Source organism: Emys orbicularis, chromosome 11 (assembly GCF_028017835.1).
Source record: "Emys orbicularis isolate rEmyOrb1 chromosome 11, rEmyOrb1.hap1, whole genome shotgun sequence".
Classification (NCBI taxonomy): Eukaryota; Metazoa; Chordata; order Testudines; family Emydidae; genus Emys; species Emys orbicularis.
In genome coordinates this window covers 49770751-49792618 of record NC_088693.1, presented here as the reverse complement: position 1 = coordinate 49792618, position 21868 = coordinate 49770751, and the positions used below count along the sequence as shown (strand labels likewise).

Sequence of the window (21868 nt, the reverse complement as noted above, 5' to 3'; positions counted from 1 at the left end):
GTCCACACCTTTACAGATTATACCGTAAATTCAGCATAATTAGGAAAATTCCTCATATGGCATATTAAAATCTCATATCAATCACAGAAGTCATTTTGATGTGAAGGTTGTATATCCCCTGTTTCCTTGTTTATCTCTCATAGATGTCAGCAATTTGTGGTTGGGATGTATCGCTTTGTCTGAACTTGATACTGAAACTGGATATTGTGTAAGGAGGATCTACTACAGAAATGTTTGGGTACAGTTAGATGCATTTTGTAATAAGGCTAGATCACCTTTATTATAGTTATAGCAACTTAAATTGAGTATTTCAAAAGCAAAACTTATATGAAAAAGACCTTTGAGAAAACAATGACAGATTACTATTCTGTAGAAGAGTTGATAATGACATTTTATGTAGAATTTGAGCTTCAGTATTTAGGGAACACCAAGCTTTCTGTTAAATAATAATTATAAAGTGCTTAGGGCTCTATGCTTGTGAAATCAGCCTTCAGGACTATTCTCCTACAGAAGTGCTACAGTCTTAGAATCATAGAAGAGTAGGGTTGGAAGAGACCTCAGGAGGTCATCTAGTCCAACCGCCAGCTTAAAGCAGGACCAATCCCAGCCAGGGCTTTGTCAAGCCGGGCCTTAAAAACCTCTAAGGATGGAGATTTCACCACCTCCCTAGGTAGCCCATTCCAGTGCTTCACCACCCTCCTAGTGAAATAGTTTTTCCTAATATCGAACCTAGACCTCCTCCACTGCAACTTGAGACTCTTGCTCCTTGTTCTGTCATCTGGTACCACTAGAACAGTCTAGCTCTATCCTCTTTGGAACCTCCCTTCAGGTAGTTGAAGGCTGCTATCAAATCCCCCCTCACTCCTCTCTTCTGCAGACTAAATAAGCCCAGTTCCCTCACCTTCTCCTCATAAGTCATGTGTCCCAGCCCCCTAATTGCTGGACTCTCTCAAATTTGTCCACATCCTTTCTGTAGTGAGGGGCCCAAAGCTGGACACAATATTCCAGATGTGGCCTCACCAGTGCCAAGTGAGGGATGCTCTTAAATCAGAAAGCTACTGCCCCCTCATGAATGTGACAAATTCACATTTTATGGACTCATCACATCGCTAGGCATGCTCTTCCAAGTTCCTTTGGATACCAAATATGGATTTTGATTTCGTGGGAGACAGATGGAAGGTGTCGTGTAGATTCAGGAGGGAGCCAGAAAGGGGTTGGGAGAAAGGTTGTGAAGTGCAGGAGGAGCAGTGGGTGGAAGCTGAAGGGGCAGAAGTCTCTGGGGGGTGAGTGAAAACAGCCTGAAGAATTCCAGTAATTTTCAGTATTGTAAAGTTTTTTTGTTTTTTTGCACTCAGATTCATACAAATGATGTATGAATCCATTAAGATTCAAGGATTCATCTAATCCTGTGTCCTCAACAGAAATTTATTTTCAGTCACAAACCCTCTGTTGCCCAATTGCAAAATATGGTATTAAATAGTAATGGGCCCAGGAGACCCACTGACATAAGGGATTAAGTTATTCCTAGGCTGAGCAATGCACTGATCACTTGAGATAGATTCATAACTAAGCTGTCTTGACTTTTTGAGAAGCAATCTGAGGACCCTTCTGATAGGTTTCTGTGCAAACGTCAGTAAGTGTCATTCTGTTTGTCCTCACCATGTTCAAAGCATGCCCCTGTAACAGGCCTCCTCATAGCTCTGGAAATATGCTGATGTACTCTAGGCATCAGGCCAGAATTGCAGGATAAAAATTGACCTCCTGGGAACAGTATGTATCATCTTCATGCTTGGCAAATTTTTGTATATCATAAAATATTTAATTCTGGAAAATCATTTGGAAACTAGGAGTTTACAATAAGAATTCAAAAGACCCTTTCCTGCTGTTCTGACCCAGAGATGCTGCAGCTTTAAGACAACGCAGTTCACAGCATTGTGCTGTGTCTGTGTTACACGCTAGATGCAAAGGGCAATCTGTTTTCTTCTCTATCATGTCTATCAATTCGGAGTCTGTCACTAAGGCCTGACCCAAAGCCAGGGGCGGCTCCAGGCACCAGCGCAGCAAGTGCGTGCCTGTGGCGGCAAGCCGCGGTGGGCGGCCTGCCGGTCACTGTGAGGGTGGCAGGCAGGCGGCAGGCAGGCAGCTTTCGGCAGCATGCCTGCGGGAGGTCCGCCGGTCCCGCGGCTTCAGCGGCAATTCGGCAGTGAGGACGCTGATGGCGCAGCACTGGCGGACCTCCCGCAGGCATGCCGCCGAATCCACGTGACCAGCGGACCTCCCGCAGGCATGCCGCCGAAAGCCGCCTGACTGCCGTGCTTGGGGCGGCAAAAAACAGAGCCGCCCCTGCCCAAAGCCCAGTGAAGTCAACAGGAGTCTTTCCCTTGATTTCTGTGGGCTCTAGATGACATCCTAAATGTGTCTCAGGGGAGTCCCAGAAAAAAAATTGTGTCCATATAAAAAACTGCCAAGAGCAGGGGTGGGCAAACTACGGCCTGGGGCCGCATCCGGCCCTTCAGACATTTTAATCTGGCCCTCGAGCACCCGCTGGGGAGTAGGATCTGGGGCTTGCCCCGCTCTGGTGCTTCAGTAGGGGAGCGGGATCGGGGAACCACGACCAATGGGAGCTGTAGGGGCAGTGTCTGCGGACAGGGCAGCATACAGAGCTGCCTGGCCGCACCTCTGCGTAGGAGCTGGAGGGGGAACATGCCGCTCTTCTGGGAGCTGCTTGAGGTAAGTGCCACTCGGAGCTGCACCCCTGACCCCCTCCCACGCCCCAACCCCCTGCCCAAGCCCTGATCCCCCTCCTGCCCTCTGAATGCCTTGATCCCAGCCCGGAGCACCCTCCTGCACCCCAAACCCTCATCCCCAGAGCCCCCACACCCCAACCCTGTGCCCCAGCCCGGAGCCCCTTCCCGCACACTGAACTCCTCATTTCTGAACCCACCACAGAGCCCTCACCCCCAGCAGGAGCCCTCACCCCCTCCCGCACCCCAACCCCCAATTTCATGAGCATTCATAGCTTGCCCTCATGCCAAAAAGTTTGCCCACCCCGGACCAAGAGCCATGTCATTAGCCCAATCCCAAACAGCTTCTTAAGTGCCTATTTTCCCTCAAAGTGTCAGAATGACGTAGAGGGGAGACGAGATAAGGGAGCAGGTGTGCAGGTCACATCAAGTGCTAAAATGTTTCCTGCTAATACTTAGCACTTACTGTACATGGTGCTTCTCCTCATAGTTGGTGAACATTAACTAATCCTCCCAAGAGATAGGTACCATAAATAAATATTCTATCTCTTTATTAGAGGTAAGGAAATAAAGGTAGAGAGTTTAACACTTAGTCACATCCATAGAATGAATTTGGGTCAAAGCCAGGATTACGGCTGAGGGACTGTAGTTTCAAAAGTAACAAGGTATATTGCTTCCTTACTGAATAGCAGGGGTAGGCATAGGATTAAGAACCTGGATTTTATTCCAGTGATTTGCTGTGTGACCATGGGGAAGTCATTTAACTGCTCTTTGATTTAGTTTCCCCATCTGTCACATGGAGGTGAGGATTCCTACTTAATGGGGCATTGTGAGGCCTAACTGGGCCAAAGTAGTGGGCTCAATTCAGTAAGCAAGGTAAACTAAAAAGAAGGAACTCTCATGGAAGCCTGAGTTTAAGAATGACATATGTCCTGAAGTATGTTAACAGATAGAAATATCAATAGTATACCTTGCACCAATTTTGCATTCAGTAGTTGGGCAATGTACATGTTGAGGGGGCAGAAATGAGCAGAAAAGCAACTAACAAGAAGGTTAAGTTATCTTACACCCTCCTGCTAATTCCCTTGCCAACTACTGCTTCCTTTGATTCTCCCAGACAGAAAATTGTACTCATTTTGCACTCTCACTGAACGCCAAATCAGTGCAACTTATATCACTTAACCACATACACCTTTGTTTCTGATCAGTCTGCACCAGTCTATTGTGTTGTCGAACTTAGTTCTATACTTAGCCCACTAGAACATCCCCCACCCCACTGCAAACTGTCTGATTTCATATCAGGTCAAATGTTTGGATTTCAAATTTTAGAAGCAAAGTGGGTTTAATTATAATTTTTTTAAAATATTATATTTTATAAAGATTCTTCTTTGAAGCTGTCATGTCACACACTGAGCTACCTCTGATGACATAGAAATTTCACTGTAAAATTTCAGCAATGACCTGTGACAATGATAATGACTGTGTCACTACTAACCCTTCCATCAGCAGTAGCTTTCTGGACAATGAACTAGTTTAAGACTCAGTTTTATTGGCTTCTGCTAAGACTCAGAACAGAGCCTTCAAGGCGGAAGTTCCTCTAAAAGTGAAGTTGCAACAGTGGAAAGCAGCCTAAATCTATTCTTAGGGGTTTCAGATGAGTAGTTTGCCCTGTATTTACCCTAGTGTCATTGAGATTAAAAATTAAAGTTCAGCCAGCAGCAAGTGCATGTAAGAATGATGTACCAAAAAATAATGATATGCTATTATGTGACTGACAGATGAGATACCCAGGATGCTGGAGCAACTGAAGATTCTATAGCAATTAAGGTAGTGTTAATCAGCATTTCAGAGTCTGCAAGAACAGGCTGAATAAATTTACCCCAGTTCTAACTGGGCTCAGTAACCTCACTGGGGAATCACTTCTGAATGGGTTGAGGAGGGGTACAGCCTTTACATCATCTTTTGAATTTCCTTTTCCTGCAGTGCAGATAGTAGTTAGTATTTTTGCAGCCATGTGCCCAGAATTATTTTTTTGTAGAAGTTAATACAGTTTATCAAAGGCCTTTACAATTTTTTTTCTCTATTCCTTTTAAAAGCACGTTTCTATGGGCTTTTTCCCTACCTATTTGGGTGTTCATTAGCATACAAAAATACCATACAATTCAAATGGTTTTTAGCCTTGTTTTTTAAGATAATCATTTTAAGAAACTGCCAGATGTAGGAGGGAGATTGTTCTTGGCAGGAAATCCAGCTGGGACAGGAGTTCAACTCAGGTGAACATGAACCCTGGAATCTCTTGATCCAGTACACAAAGCCAGCATGAGTAATCACATCCCAGTCCATTCCCACTTCTTATGTTTCCTTTCTTGGCTGCTCCAGACTGCTCTGTCAATCTCTTTAGCTATTTGTCCTACACAGAATTGAATCTTGTGGGTTCACTGTGGAATACATATATATCCTTTTTTAATTTGCTAAAAGTCTGATTCAGGAAAGCACTAAAGCATAGGCTTAAAGTCAGTGGGACGACTTTGCAGCTTAAAGACAAACACATGCGTAAGTGCTTAGATGCATCAAAGCCTAAGTGAATATTATAATGTGAAAGATTTTGTGCTCCACAAAGCAGATGATTCCCTGGCCCCCATAAATGCATATTGTTTATCATATACATTTCTGTAACAAACATGTCTTTGAATCACAAATAACTAATACTATTTTTTATTACAACTCATGCAGTATTAACGTAAATTTTAAAAAGAAAAATATAAATTAGTCAAATTGTATCATTCCTATTTGGCATAGAACTTGTATATTTAACTACCATTGGGATTTCTAGACCAAAATTCCTTCTTTGAGGTCATATTCATAAATTTGTGTCAGGGATTTAATTTAATTTATCCTGTAAGCAACCAATCCAGAAATTATTTTCAATATGTATTAAACTTTCATAAAAGAAACCCATACAAACAAACGCCATGTAAGTGTTTATTCTAAAAATCTTTATTCTCCAGCAAAATTATCCAAAGGGAAAAACCTTTGTTTAAAGGGGTCTTTATCAGTTGTACAACAGCGTACAACTTTTTGATTAGAAAAATATGATTAACCTGTTTGTATTCATGGGGATTTGTGCTACTCAAGAAAACAAAGCACATATATCAGAATAGCAAACAAAGCTCCTTTCTTGATTTGTTTTTGACGCTTAAAAAGGTCAGGATTTTGGAGTGTGAGGATTAGCCTCTTGTTTTCTATCCACCAGACTGACACTTGGCACACTTCCGTTGTCATCTGGACTTGGGATTCAGCTGGAACACCAAAGCATTTTCTCTCTCCTCTTCTGACACAGGTACAGAGTAGGGAAGCCTCTTGCATGTGGCTCATGCCAAAATGTCACCCTCTGGTCACTTGGAATGGTCCATCAGGATAGAGGGGATAAGAGTAAGGAAAGAAAGGTTGATGCATAATGAATCAAGGGTGAAGATTTTACAGGAGTCATGAGCATATGTAATCAGTAAGGTGCCATGGGAGGAAGTCGATCTCACCACATGGCTCTTTTCTCCTCAATCTAATGTAGTCGGGTTGTTAGAGACAGAGTCTGAGGCAAACTCCAAAGGCTAAAGGTGTTGGGGCAAATCCTGGTAAAGCTTTTAAAGGTGGTATAAAGCTAATCTTTGCTGTCTTCTGATCCAACCCCCCCGTGCCAGAATCTCAGCTGGGGTAAATTGGCATAGTTTCATAGACTGAAATGGAACCAAGCTGCTTTATGCCAGCTAAGAATCTGACTTACTGTGTACAAGTCTGGCCTCAAGCCTATTTAAGATACCTAGTAGGTAACCTAACAGCAGCTCTGTGGCAGATGCTAATGGACCAAAGGGGCTGTGAATCTGCAGCCAGGGATGGGCACAACATAGGAGCATCTGTTGTGCCTTCTCTACACCAGTAGCTGGGAAGGTGACAGGTAGTATAGGGGCCAGATAAAATGGCTTTATGGCCGAAAATTCACCTTCAGTGCCAGTTAACCATAAACCCAGGTTAACCGGCTAATTAATCTAGTTTTGCCAGCATGATTCAATAGAACTGGATCTTATTGTTGAATCTGGTGCTCCATCTGTAATATCTCAGCATTATTTGAACTGCTTAAATACATCTTAATGTTGCCAGTGTTTCAACACAGCTATATCTATGCCGCAAACAAAATGTTTCTTGTTAATATTTTAAATTTAGGAATTAAGGAAAACTCACAAAATGAGAAATGCTTGGTTAAAAGGGAAATGTCTCAGAAATAAACAAACACCCAAGACATACCCATGAAACTTCCACTGCCACAGCACTTCAGCAATAATGGGATGTGCATGCATCTTCCATGGACCACTCACGTAAACCCCAGAAATGAAAGATGCTTTGGAGCAAGCACAGAGGAAAGGCTAAAAGTTCATGCGCACTAATTAAGATATGAGACATGTAGGTAGGCCTGACATCATAAGTAATTAAGCACATGAGGGAGGCCTTATTTCTTAGAAGATAGGATTAGGGAGGTAAATGAATTATTAGGCTGAAAATGGAAGGTTTGTGCTAAATATAAGTAAATAGGTCAGTAGGCTAAGAATACAAAATGTCTGAGCCAGCTAAGATAAGAGGGAGAACAGCCAGGGAATCCTTTAGTACAAACAAAATAAGAATGGACAAAATAAGTTTAAAAATATGGAGATGGGGTAAAAATGTAGGTCAAACAAACAATGCTTGGACAAAGCATGCCATGTAGGAATTAGTAACTAATCCAATCCAAAAATGTGTAATGCAATGTATAGTAAATGCAAAAAATGTAGAATGTATATAAAGGGAAAGGGTTTCTGTGTAACTTTCGAATTGTGATGTACTCTGCATCTCCTCCCCCCCCCCCCCGCCCTCCGTACTAGAGTCTGATCAGCTCAGTGTAGCATTATTGTATGCCAAATAAAGATATCTGAGTGACAAAATCTGGAGTCAAACTCAGTTCTTGGGAAGCCAAGTGGAAAAAGGTCTCGGAGGGAATCCCAACAAGACAGAAACAAAAAGACACAAGCCACGGTGAAAGAAAGTTGGAAGAACTAAAGCTAGAAGAGACAGACAAAGAAACACAAGATCTCATATATTTTTCTTTTTGTTGATAAGTACTAAAGCAGAAATCAATGAGCCAAACAGAGTCAAATAAGGTCCCAAATCCTGTTCAGAAACTGTGAGCCAAATATGAAATGACAAGTATTGCAAGACTCCCATTTCTGCAGTCATTTCCAAAATGAATACACTGGGAATACCAGCGGGTGGGCAGTTATGCAGTTATTTAGATTTCATTAGGTTCTGTAGAAACCTCTGAAAACTTATAGAATTTAATAGAGAATTACTGCCATAAGCTTTTTAATCTTCCAATATAATTTTATAGTAAAATGTATTTACTATTCAATTAAATAGGATGGTGTAAAGTGTTATGGAAAGGCTATAGTCAGGGCCGGCTCTAGGCACCAGCAAAACAAGCTGGTGCTTGGGGCGGCACATTTTTAGGGGCGGCATGGCCGGCGCCAGAATGCCGCCCCTAAAAATGTGCCCCGGCCACCCTAGCTCACCTCCGCTGCCGCTCGCAATCAACAGACTCCAAGAAATCAACATCATTTTGCACAAAAGAGAGATAAAGGAAGGGAAACACACAAACTTGGCAGAGAAGCAAATTACTTTTAAAGGCAATTTTCATGTTTGTTCAATTTGTACTGATATGAGTAGAATTATACATAGGTCCTAATTCTCAGTTCAGTGTACTATATATCCATCTTAGAAAAGCTGTCTCATCTTTCTTGTATTGGAAAATACCTATGGTGGATGATTCTATGCCTGATTGCAGAGCAAAGCTACTCGTAAATGGTGTTCGCTTACACAGGAAAAATTAATTCAGCAGTGCATGTGGGTCATACAGTAGAACCAATAGCAAGAGAAACTATTGAACTGGCTGCTAATGAAATAAGTCCAGAGCTGTACAGTCACAATAAATCTTCCCTATTTTGTGCCAGAAGAGTAGAGATCACCTGCTGAAAACTGCTGATTCTGCCATAATAGAGGCTCAACATAAATGTATACCCCAAAATTGAAAAACATAGTAAGAGTACCAAAAAAGAGTCACCATGATTAAACAAAGTAAAAGAAGCAGTGAGAGGCAAAAAGGCATCCTTTAAAAAGTGAAAGTTAAATCCTAGTGAGGAAAATAGAAAGGAACATAAACACTGGCAAATGAAGTGTAAAAATACAATTAGGAAGGCCCAAAAAGAATTTGAGGAACAGTTAGCCAAAGACTCAAAAAGTAATAGCAATTTTTTTTTAAGTACATCAGAAGCAGGAAGCCTGCTAAACAACCAGTGGGGCCACTAACAAAGCACTCAAGGCAATAAGGAGAAACTAAATGAATTCTTTGCATTGGTCTTCATGGCTGAGGATGTGAGGGAGATTCCCAAACCTGAGCCATTCTTTTTACGTGACAAATCTGAGGAACTGTCCCAGATTGAGGTGTCGTTAGAGAAGGTTTTGGAACAAAATGATAAATTAAACAGCAATAAGTCACCAGGACCAAATTGTATTCATCCAAGAGTTCTGAAGGAAATGTGGAATTGCAGAACTACTAATGTAGTCTGTAACCTATCATTTAAATCAGCTTCTGTAACAGATGACTGGAGGATAGCTAATGTGGTGCCAGTTTTTAAAAAGGGCTCCAGAGGTGATCCCGACAATTACTTGCCTGTAAGCCTGATTTCAGTACCGGGCAAACTGGTTGAAACTATAATAAAGAACAATATTGTCAGACATATAGATGAACATAATTTGTTGAGGAAGAGTCAACACGGTTTTAGTAAAGGGAAATCATGCCTCACCAATCTACTAGAATTCTTTGAGGGGGTCAACAAGCATGTGGACCAAGGGGATCCAGTGAATATAGTGTACTTAGATTTTTCAGAAAGCCTTTGACAAGGTCCCTCATCAAAGGCTCTTGCGCAAAGTAAGCTGCCACGGGATAAGAGGGAAGGTGCTTTCATGGATTGGTAACTGGTTAAAAGATAGGAAACAAAGGGTAGGAATAAATGGTCAGTTTTCAGAATGGAGAGAGATAAATAAAGATATCTGAGATAAATAGTGGTGTCCCCCAGGGGTCTGTGACCAGTCCTATTTAACATACTCATAAATGATCTGGGAAAAGGGGTAAACAGTGAGGTGGCAAAATTTGCGGATGATACAAAATTACTAAAGATAGTTAAGACCCAGGCAGACTGCAAAGAGCTACAAAAGGATCTCTCAAAACTGGGTGACTGGGCAACAAAATGGCAGATGAAATTTAATGTTGATAAATGGAAAGTAATGCACATTGGAAAGCATAATCCCATATAAAATGATGGGATCTAAATTAGCTGTTACTACTCAAGAAAGAGATCTTGGAGTCTTTGAGTGGATGTTTTCAGAGAACTATCCACAATGTGCAGCGGCAGTAAAAAAGCGAACAGAATGCTGGGAATAATTAAGAAAGGGATAGATAATAGGACAGAAAATATCATGTTGCCTCTATATAAATCAATGGTATGCCCACATCTTGAATACTCTGTGCAGATGTGGTTGCCCCATCTCAAAAAAGATATATTGGATTTGGAAAAGGTTCAGAAAAGGGCAACAAAAATGATTAGGGGTATGGAATGGCTTCCGTATGAGGAGAGATTAATAAGACTGGGACTTTTCAGCTTGGAAAAGAGATGGCTAAAGGGAGATATGATTGAGGTCTATAAAATCATGACTGGTGTAGAGAAAGTAGATAAGGAAGTGTTGTTTACTACTTCTCATAACACAAGAACTAGGGGTCACCAAATGAAATTAACAGGCATCAGCTTTAAAACAAATAAAAGGAAGTATTTCTTCCCACAAAGCACAGTCAATCTGTGGAACTCCTTGCCAGAGGATGTTGTGAAGGCCAAGACCATAACAGGGTTCAAAAAAGAACTAGATAAATTCATGGAGGATAGGTCCATCAATGGCTATTAGCCAGGATGGGCAGGAATGGTGTCCCTAGCCTCTGTTTGCCAGAAGCTGGAAATGAGCAACAGGGGATGGATCACTTGATGATTACCTGTTCTGTTCATTCCCTCTGGGGCACCTGGCATTGGCCACTGTCGGAATACAGGATACTGGGCTAGATGGACCTTTGATCTGACCCAGTAGAGCTATTCTTATGTTCTGGCATTAAACTTGCAATCAATGTGGGGAAGTAGACTGTAGTGAAACAGTCTGATGTTACCATCCAGAAAATAGAAAGGTTGTGGGGTTATACATAAGTGTAGAGGGGTTTGGCCGGGGCTCGTCCCTCTCCGGGGTGGCGGGGAACCACACCGCCTCACTACTTCCTTCCAGTTGCTGACGGGGAATTAGCCTGGCTGCAGGAGTCTTTATCAGTATTTATCTAGGAGGCCCAGGTCCTGGGTCAGGGCGGGGCAGCAAGGAGTAAATGTCTCAGGCCATACGTCATTTTCAGGCAGGGGCTGAGCAAAGGCAAGTAAACAACAAGCCCAGGCTGTTGGCTCAGAAGGGCCTAGGAGAGGGGGAGACTGCCACCCACAAGGCAGAGGGGACGCAGGCCCATCCACTTCACTGCGTCCCAGCCCAGGGCCTTAGCAGCGGCAGAAGGCCTGCTGCTGAGTCAGTGGGGATACTGGCTGCAACACACTGACATAGGTGCTCGCAGTGCTGCAGCCAGACTAGGGTCGGCTGCCCCCGGGCTACTTCTGAACTCCCCCTCTGGAGGTACCGGGGTCCGGATGGTGGTCCAGCACCATGGGCTCCTCTGGGTAACTGGCGAGAGGCAGGCTGGGCAGCTCCTCTGGGCTCTGGTCGGCCTCGGGTGTCGGCAGGTCAAGCCAGTCCTCGGATCCGCTGTAGGTCGCCAGGGTCTCCCAACTGGGAGCTAGGCCGGAGGCATCTGGCCTCTCCGGCGGCTGCTCCTCGAGTGAGTTCTGGGGTTGGGCTTTTATACTTCCTGTCCTGCGCCTTGACCTCTGGGGGGCAGGCACAGGACTCGCTGGCTCCGCCCACTCTGATGTGGGAGGGGCTCGTCCCTTTCCGTGGCGGCGGGGAACCACACCACCTCACTACAATAAGGTACAAACTTTTGCTAACAGGAAGGGCCAGAAATATGTTCAAATGAAAGATAGTCACTTCACTGTGTATTTGTTGTCTTTGAAGAATAATTTTTTTAAATGATGCCATCTGGATTATCCCAGGGGAAGAAGGAAAATGCATCACAATGGAACTTCTTACTGATTCTGCTGTCCTGATAGTTTTGCTTTAAAAATCCAAAATGAAATTATGGCATGATGCTTTCAAAAGAACAAATATGTCAAAGACTGCCCAGAAAGAGAAGTTACTGTTGGGATGAAGTGCATTAAAAACCAGTGCCAGAAGTTTAGCACTTACCATGAGCACCTCTGTAATTGAAGAGCCATGGAAAGTTATGGTGCAATAGATATGTTTATTATTAATCATATTCAAGAGGAACAAATTGTTTAATACTGAACTAAAAAGAGACTATTAAAATTATGTTTAAAGTCAACACTTCAATGGTGTTTTCTTATAAGATATTCTCTTAATATACTATATACTTACATACTAAATGTGTGTATGGTGATGCACAGAGCAAATAAAGATTGAGTCCCTTCCTGAACAGCTTCCTTACTGAGGCCCTGATTCTGCAGTTTGTTGCCTGAGATGAACTGCTGCATCCAGGCAAAGCCCCATGAAGCAGCCCACCTGCAGGTAGTGAATTGCAGGTGGAGCTTTAGTTAAGAAGACCAGGAGAAAATTGCTATGCCAGGGGATGGGGACAAGCTGAGTTTGAGCACAGTAGGGTTATGTGGTCACATAAGAAGCTAGCATGTATATACAGATAGATGAACTTTTATTTAGTTAAATTTGGTTAAATTGATTTCAGCATAGCTTATAAGCAACCTTGAAGGAATAGGTTATAAGAAGGAACTTAAAGGAAAGGAGGAGGTTAAGTGGAGGTGGAAGGAAGTCTGGAAATGGGCCTGGAAGAAGAACATAAAAGAGGCATTAAGAGAAGTGATTTTCCCTGTTTTTTCAGTTTGTAACATGCTGTCTCTTTTTAAGTGGCTGGTCCCCACAGAGGATAAGAGCCTCTGGTTATTGTTACTACTGTAGATCAAGTGGTAGAGGCCTGTGCTTTGCTTTTGCTTCAATTCTTGCTGATAACCATGGCGGAGATTGTTACATTCAGACTCTGTCTATGAATTGGTTAATCATGGTTTTCCCAGATTTATTTTTTGTTCAAAATTGTCTGACAAATAGTTTGCACAAATAGATTCGGACCTATGCACTCACAAACTTTTCATAAAGTCCCAATTTTTGAGCCCTGATTAGATGACCTAAAGTGAGTAATTCTGAGGTGAATGTTTGTGCATGGTTACAAATGAAAGTTTCCTCCCTGCAGTGTTCATGTAAACAAGAGATTTGCATGAGTGTTCATGGATGAACAAACATGGTCAGATCAAGTCACAATTTGGATGTGAACACCAACAAGATGCCTGCGAAAGAACCTGCAAAGAATCCTAAGGACCTGACTGCTTGATTCAATCTTCTTGCTGGCCTTGACCCGTTATTCAATCCTGATGCTGTTCGGAAAACAGATAAAGAATATAATTCAAATGTACTACTTTGATGCAAATATTTTTTCAAAGGTCGATAGATATAAGAATGGAATGTACCTAATACTTAACACATACTGTAACTGGAGAATCTTTCCAGGGCTGGAGGCTTCTTGGGCATATATTAGCATCATGTTTTTTCTATTGAAATATGAAGTATATTTAGCTTTTTTCAAATGAGTAATGTTGACAAATTCAGTTACTTTAAACTACAGACCTTGGAATTAGCATCCAAGAATTTGTTTTATATAAAACAAACAGAAGGATTTGCAAGGTCTACCCAGCTTTTCTCAACACTGTAACATAACGTTAAGTCAACTGAGGTATTCTCATTTTAACAGATCTCTGTGTATTGTTCTATGTTTAGCACATTGTAGTCCAGTGATTATTTCAAAGAGGAAGATTCAATTCTACCTTAAATCTACGCACTGAGAAGCTTTCCATTGACTTCTTCTATGGGCTTTGGCTCAGGCTCCGATACTGGGGTTTGATTATAGGAGCAAAATGGAAAATGTCTTGGGGTTCATTTTAGAGTTGCATGAATGAACTTCAAATTCCTAGACAGTATGTCAGTGGGTCAAGTGAGAAAATATAGGATTCATTTTTTAAGTCAAGTATCCCAGTTCTTAAATGTAACCATGGGTTGAAGGAAGGGCACTTTTAAAACAAATAATATTGAGCATATTTTTAATATCAGTGGAATAAATAGGATCATCACTTTGGAAATATTGAGTTAGATTGTACCTATTCCTGCATGAGTGTGAATGGGGGAAAGGGGAGAGGGCGCAAGGAGCTTTCCCAAAAACCTTGCACCACAACAAAGAGGCTAAAGACAATCCCAGTTCTTGTGTGCCCTGCTAATACCAGCCGCAGTGCTGCAACAGCTGAACAATTGATGTGGTTGGGCCACGTCTGCATGGAGACTTGAAGCCATGTCCATACCATTCTAGAACCATATCTAAACCTAGCTTTTGCTAGAAAAAGGATTACACTGTTTTAAATCTGAGTAGACAAATTCAATGAAGACAGGTGATTAAAATTGTCAAGAGCCTAGGTTACATAGGAGCATAAGTGCCTAAGTCACTTTGGAGAATGGACTTGGAATCCAAGGTATCATTGAAAGTCTGTCAGTATATAAGGTGGCAGAGTGGGCTGTCTGAAGAGGGGAGCATTTGCCACAATCTCTCTAAAAACTTGTCTATATAGGTAACCCCAGATCCAGCTCCTCTGGTATGTGCAGTATTGGTTGCCTGGTATAGATGAGCCACTGGCTGCCAATGATATTTAAAGCATTCTGTCTATTGAACCTGTGCTGAGCAAACTTAAATGACATGGGGTGAAATCCTCACTCCATTGAAGTCAATGGGTGTATTGCTGTTGTCTTCAGTGGGGCCAGGAATCCTCCCCCATGTCACAGTAGCACAGCTATAGCAGGCGTTTCCATGTAAATAGAGCTGAAACCAGTGTTAGCAAAAATGTAAAATATTTGCAATATTTTTCTAATGTAGACAAGACTTAGGGATGTTGCAATAGCGATTTTTTCCCATATTCTCCCCAATGTAGGGCTTTGGTTAAATGCCACAGTCTCATTCTAGAGATGAACCTCTTGCTATTCATTTAAAAAAAATATATTATTCTTTCTATTGCAGAATTCCCGGTGAAGAAAACCCGTAGAAGATTTGGAAAAGGTAATTTTAATATTGTAATTACTTAGCAGTGTCTTATTTGGAGACAATAGGGAATGACCTTTTTATGGTAGGTCCCCTGTTGCATCTCTAAAAGTGATCAGTGCTCCAGAATACCTTCTGATATTGAGCAACGTCAGGCTTAAATGATGTCAGAGTCCTTGGTATTCACTGAGAGTATCTGGGATAATAGTGATTACTAAACCAATAGCAAGCAACCCCTCCTCTCCAAAATAAAAAATGTTAAGTATTTTTCTTTCCATTCCTTCAGTAATGAGGAAAGGGGGACTTTAACTGATTCTTCAAGAGTTACGAGGACATTAAATTCAGAGGGGAGTCTGAGATGAAGGTATTGCCTTTTCCACAGCACTAAAATGATTTTACCATTCAAGTACTTCCTCTGCTAGGGAGTTAGTGAGCTGACAATTATAGTTTGTTTAGCCTGTATGCTTGTGATTATTGTTTGCATAGTTGTGAATAAAAAGGATTTTGTATTTGCATGTTCATACTATTGTGCTTTCAGGTAAGAAATAAACATTAGACAGTAGTGGCTTAACAATACAGGTTAATTGAGTTGACTAACACCATTAAAACTCAGAGCTTCTAAAATATCCACAATTTCTGCCATTGCCCCAGGAGTGTAACTTTTTTTTTTCATAGCGAACATGAATATACTCATTAATCTGTGAAAAAGGGAGACCCCAAATGTAATCAGAAGAAGCACAGCACTATGCTATCCTTTCATTGCTGGCTATCCACTTGACGTCAAAGATTCCACTGTAGTCTGAGGCCTTTTGTGGTCTGAAATGGCCAAATAGCCCCACTAACTTCATAGAAGTCAGTATTTTATGTTGCTAGTAAATTCTCTTCCTCTGCTTACCAGCTCTTCTCCCTCTTCTCCTTTGTGTGCATGGGCATACACATGCTGTTCTTCTTGGCGATGAAGGTGGGGCTGTTTTGGAGTGGATGTTACTCCACACAGATATGGCACATTTACAAGTATAAATGTACTGAACTACTCTCATTTTTTTTGTTTGTAAATTAATATTCTGGTATTTTTCAAACCAATTATTCCTCAAAAATTTCTAAACAATCAATATAAAAAGTATAGTTTGAAAAAGGGACCTGATTTTATACCATGGAGTCCTTAAAGTTGACTTTCCACAGATGCTGCAGAAGTTTGGCAATATTTCCCTGAAGGTCTAACCCTCATTTCCATGCTTTCCATGACAGAACAGCAAATGCCCTGCAAAACTCAGCTGTTGTAGCTAATCATCAACAGTATTAAATGTTGACTATTTCTGTAGTAATACACTCTTGGATATTAAGTCTCCGGGGAAGGACAGGACGACTCAGATGCACAATGATAGCATTTGCGTATGTCACTATATTCAAGGTTGCATCATCACCTTATCCTTCATAACTGCTAATCTTGAAAGGCTTATGACAGCTGTACAAATTAGCTCTGAGCTAAAACTCAGTGTACTAGATTTCATCACAAGAGCACATTTTAATATCAGCTTTAAGTTTTCTAGCAAGCCGATCTGCTGTTTAAGCAATATGAATTATTATCCAATCTTTCTCCAGCTCCCTTAATTCAGTTAACACAGGTCCTTTTGTTTTTTCATTATGTTGTTTCTCCTGCTGGAATTCTGTGTCACTGTGTAATGCAGAATTTGCACAGAATGAATGTTTCTTGCAGAATTTTATTTTTTCCCCACAGAATTAGTGATTCCCCCTCCCCCCAGCACTCCTGCCAATGCCTGGCACAGACTGCTGGGGCTCCCGCTGTCAGCAAGAGCGTGATTATATTGTGTTGTTTTGACAAAATACACCTCTACCCTGATATAACGCTGTCCTCGGGAGCCAAAAAATCTTAACGCGTTATAGGTGAAACCGCGTTATATCGAACTTGCTTTTATCCGCCGGCGCGCACAGCCCCACCCCCCCCCCCCCGGAGCGCTGCTTTACCGCGTTATATCCGAATTCGTGTTATATCGGGGTAGAGATGTATGCAGAATTTTGCAGAATTTTAAAATATTGTGCACCAAATTTTTAATATTTTGGCACAGAATTCCCCCAAGAATAGTTGTGCAGCATTTGGTGAAAAACCCTTCCCCTCTGCTGGGCCTATTGTCTGAAATAGCCTTTTAGTGCCATTCTATATAAGCAACTATCTATCTCATTTAAATTCTCAGCTGAAAGCATAGTGTTTCCCTTCCCAGACCACTCAACTTCATTGTCCTGTGCGAAGTGCATTTTGTAACTCTGTGAAGTGCCTTGGGATGCATTTTGGATGAATGATGCTAATCCAAATGGTGTTATGCTTGAATTGTATTGTAAATGTATTTACTGGCAGAAGATGCAATTTTTCAATCTAACTACAAACAGCCCAGATGTAAAATGAAATTTAGGTAGTAAACAATTTTTGAATATTATTGACTTTGGTTACTTAAAATAAAATATTAATATAGTCTGATTTACATTTTAATGATGATATCTGCACATTATCTCGATGAAGCATCACAAGAAGTTTTGCTAAGTACACGACATCAACAGCATTTCTAAGCAGAGCTCTGGGAAGGATGGAAGTTTCATTTCATAAAGCATTCTGAGATTTTGAAACGTGGCTTCATTTAAAATTTGGGTCATTTGAAATGTTTCATTTTAACAAAATGAAAATAGTATAACAATATAATAGAAAATATTAAAAAATTGAAATGAAAATCATTTCAAAATGAAAAATCAAAATGTTTTGTTCTGAAAATGTTCAACTGGGACATTTTGACATTGCCAGAACTTTTTCCATGTTTTTTCTATTCTGATGTAATCGACCTAATTTCATGATGTGTTTTGATTTTGATGGAACTGCATATTCCGATGAAAAATGGTTCCATCAAAGTTTCTCCAACCAGTTCTGTTTCTAGGACAGACTGAAATTATGCATTCATAATATAGGGTATGGGTGCCTTTATAAAATAGGTATTATTATTAATATTAAATTAATACATACTCATAAATATACATATACATATTCATACATATTATTTGAATGTAACAAATTATAATAAATATTTAAATATACAGTGTTCCATAATGGTTCTGAATTAGATGTTTTGGTCAAATGTGTATCTGATAAGTGATACCTTTTAAATTATGGATCAGAGTCTGCTTTCATTTATACCAGAGTTAATTCTAAGCACCTTCACTGACTTCAGTGGGATTACTGTAGATTTACTTGGTGTAATTGACCATTTACATTCAACTGGCAGGCCACAGTGGCTCAGACAGATCCATTCTCACTATTCTATATCTCACACATAATGAGTGTTTTGTGTGGTTGCCTAAATATACATTTACCTAATTAGTCAGTCAATCAGATACAGAATGCATATTTCAAAATATGTATACCTGACCATTCAGAATGACTCAAAATCACAGTTATGTTTTATTTCCTGCCATGATTTTATTTCTTAACTTCATTTAGAGAAAAATTAAATAAAATGAATATCTACACTTTAAGGCTAACCTTATGGCTATGTCACAAGCTAACAAAATCGAGGATCATTTTGCTTTTCCCTTTACTGCCATAGCCCAAGATGATGGGTCTTCAGATCTCTGTATTAATCTTGTCTGAATATTGTATGATTTTCCCATATTTTCCTGCTTTGTGCTGTAATCATGTAGTACTAACTAGATTCAAAAGTGATGCTAAACCTCACCCCAGGTTTCTGTCCCATTGTACAACAGTTCAACGTCTGAGACAAAATAAACTCTGAATTTTTCTGTTCCTTTAAGTTATGTCCCCTTTTCCCTTCTATTTTAGCATTAGTTCTTTATACCTCCTTCTCTCTGCTTCTATAACTCCCACTAATACTGACTTGATGCATTTATCAAGTGGTGAATAATTTGTAGTAAGATTCAAATAAGATGAGCAAGACATAATTCTTTCTTCGATTCAAAGAGTCAGTTTCTTACTAAGAACATCTATAGTTTGATTGGTCATCAAATCTTGTGTTTCAGATAATTCACTGTATCTGGAGCTTTGCTGTATAATAAGTGAGGAGCAGGCAATCAAAATTATTTTGCTCTCATGCTCCAATGCAGTATTGCAGTAGGATTTTTGTTAGTTTTTTTCACTCCTTAGTTTGAAGTTACAGGCCTCTCTTAAAAAGTTTTTCTAGTTCTGTTGTAGTTTTGATCACAGAGAACATGGGTTATATTTTTCTCCTCAATCTTTATTTTCAGCAGAAAAGCCCGACTTCTGTTTTATGGAGCAAGACCCAGGAATCTGTCGAGGCTATTTTTCAAGATATTTCTATAACAAGGAGTCACAGCAATGTGAAAAGTTCATGTATGGTGGATGCCTGGGAAATCAGAACAACTTTAAGGCCATGGAAGAATGCCAGATTGCCTGCCAGGACAATTGTAAGTTTCTTGTTGTTGTTGTTCTCATTTTTATTTTTATGTTTGTATGAAAAAGTATTGTTTTAAGGGATTTGTGGGGAAGGCGTATAATGCAAATTAAAGACCTGGATTCTGCAATGAGCACTGCATCGAGCTAACGCATTTAGCCATGAACAATTAAGGTTTTGTTTTGTTTTTTTTAAAAATAGCGTAAAGCTAGTGCTGGTTATTTGGCACTGCTTAGTTCCAATGAATATTGCAGAATTCCTGATTCTTTCAGTTAAATATCTGTACATATTTTCATCTTAAAAATTCCAGTAAAATATTCATTAATGTTGTCTAGTGTACCTAAAAAATATTTAGAATATTACAATTTAAAAAAAAATCTTTTAAATCAAAATGAATGTGTTTGATATCACATCCCTAGAGCATATGCAAATTTCATTGATCAAAAGTCCATTTCCCCATGCCTGAAATAAAAGTAAATTTTTATATAATAAAAAAAATAATTAATGGAAAAAATACAGGGCCATGTGGGATATATTGGTTTAGCTCCACGGATAAGGGCCATATGAATTGTTAGTAATAATACATATTTGAAAGGAATTTTATATGTGCACTGACTAGAATGTTGGCAGTGCAACAACTAAAATAATGAATTTCAGTTCGGATCTTAAATTATTCGGGGGACAGAGTGGTCCCAGGATAGCATTTGTTCCAATCCCATATGGTAAAAATACCAGTGGGGGTTGGAGGAAGGTTGGTTTTTAGTGTTGTTAATTTCACACTTGGAGTCAGTCAAACCAATATTAGTCTCATGTTAGTTTCAAGGTCTAGGCTGTCCAGATATCCCTTTAGTCACTATTTCTCTCTTTTTCTTTCAGCAAATTCACTGCAATTAGACCACTATGAAGAACACCCCATCATGATGAACAATAGCTCTCCCGTTGCAAAGCCCAGTGAGTTTTCAAGGCTTTTTGGTAAGAATTTCCTTTTGAATTTGCATGGGTAAAACAAATGGAGATGACAATTCCTCTGAAAGTGAAGGGGTAAAGAAAATATTATCTATAGATCTACAGACATTAAGAAATACTTGGTGGCAAAACATAAATTATTTGTACATGATTTGTATGGTAGAGACTGAACAGTTTTCTTCTATGGCCTGGAGTAAACATTGACATGTAAGAGACACTAAAATTTACTATTCTTTAAGTGTAATGACTGTGAGACACATAATTACCATAGGAAAGATTAAATTCAGTTACTGTATGGCGACAGAGAAGGGGAAAGTGAATAAATATGAGCTATGTCTGATCCTACCTGAGTTTTTCCCACATAGAGACCAGGGTGTCTGCCTTCCATACATAGCAAGAGTGTCTTGGCTTTTTCCCTCTATGCCAAATGAATTCTCTGCTGGTGATTTGCAGCTGGACTACAGACCCTTTCAGCCACCTGGATGGTCCAGAGGGGCCATAATCAGATTTCGGAATTTGGCCCAATAAAATTATCGGACCTGATTCTCATGTACACTAAGACCATTTTACACTACTCTGGTAAGGGGGTATAAGTAACATGGGTGTAAATTACATTTGTATCCATTTCAAGGCTGTCAGAGAGGTGTACAGTCAACTGAATGTAAATAAGCCTCGGGCCCTTCAACTCTGACGTTAGCTCTGGACCAGTTTCCACAGTTGAGGACTGTGCATTAGAGATTGAGAATTTGTCCAGGCTTTGAATGGTAAATGTGGTTGAGGCATGTCAATTTGTGATCCACAGTTTTACAAGAGGGAACGCGCAACAGCTGGGAAAAGACTGATCCCTCTCACCAAGTCTTTCTGATGGTCTTCTGCACTTGTACTCACATATACTTCCTGAGATTGGGTGATGGCTAATGCATTCACTGATCCTTCAGTGTTTGACATTGGCTATAAGATAATGGATGGGGAATGTATGAGTGCTCTTTGCTTAGTAAGATTTTAATAATAAACTCTGGAAATTCGCTTGTGTTGTGTTACATTTCTTGCATGCATTGTGATGATATTCACTTTTGGGCTGAGGATAAGCTTTTGTGACGCTATCTATTTTGGGTACCAGTTTGCAGCATTTGATGCTGAGACAGCAACTCTCAGTTGCTGAAATAGCTAAGCTATTAGCAGAGAGGACAGCATTTTGGACGACTATTTTGCTGAAAAGTCTTACACAAGTGGAAGCTTTTTCTAACAAGAAAGCATAAATACAGAGTCATAATAGCATGTGAATTCCTTGAGATATATTTACTAATTATGTGAGTCTGAAAATCTCACACACAACAAATGTATGAAAA

At 40.3% G+C, this 21868-nt stretch overlaps 1 protein-coding gene across 4 annotated transcripts in view; it reads left to right on the top strand.

Annotated features, from left to right (window-relative positions):
* TFPI (tissue factor pathway inhibitor) overlaps positions 1-21868 on the top strand; it is a 134066-nt gene that overhangs the window by 105073 nt on the left and 7125 nt on the right. For 3 of the 4 annotated variants that reach the window (XM_065413563.1, XM_065413560.1, XM_065413562.1), the window contains exons 4-6: positions 15103-15141; positions 19387-19566; positions 20430-20525. In XM_065413563.1, coding sequence (XP_065269635.1) covers positions 15103-15141; positions 19387-19566; positions 20430-20525 — 315 coding nt within the window. The remainder of the gene's footprint in view (positions 1-15102; positions 15142-19386; positions 19567-20429; positions 20526-21868) is intronic. The other variant, XM_065413561.1, reaches the window with a different exon arrangement.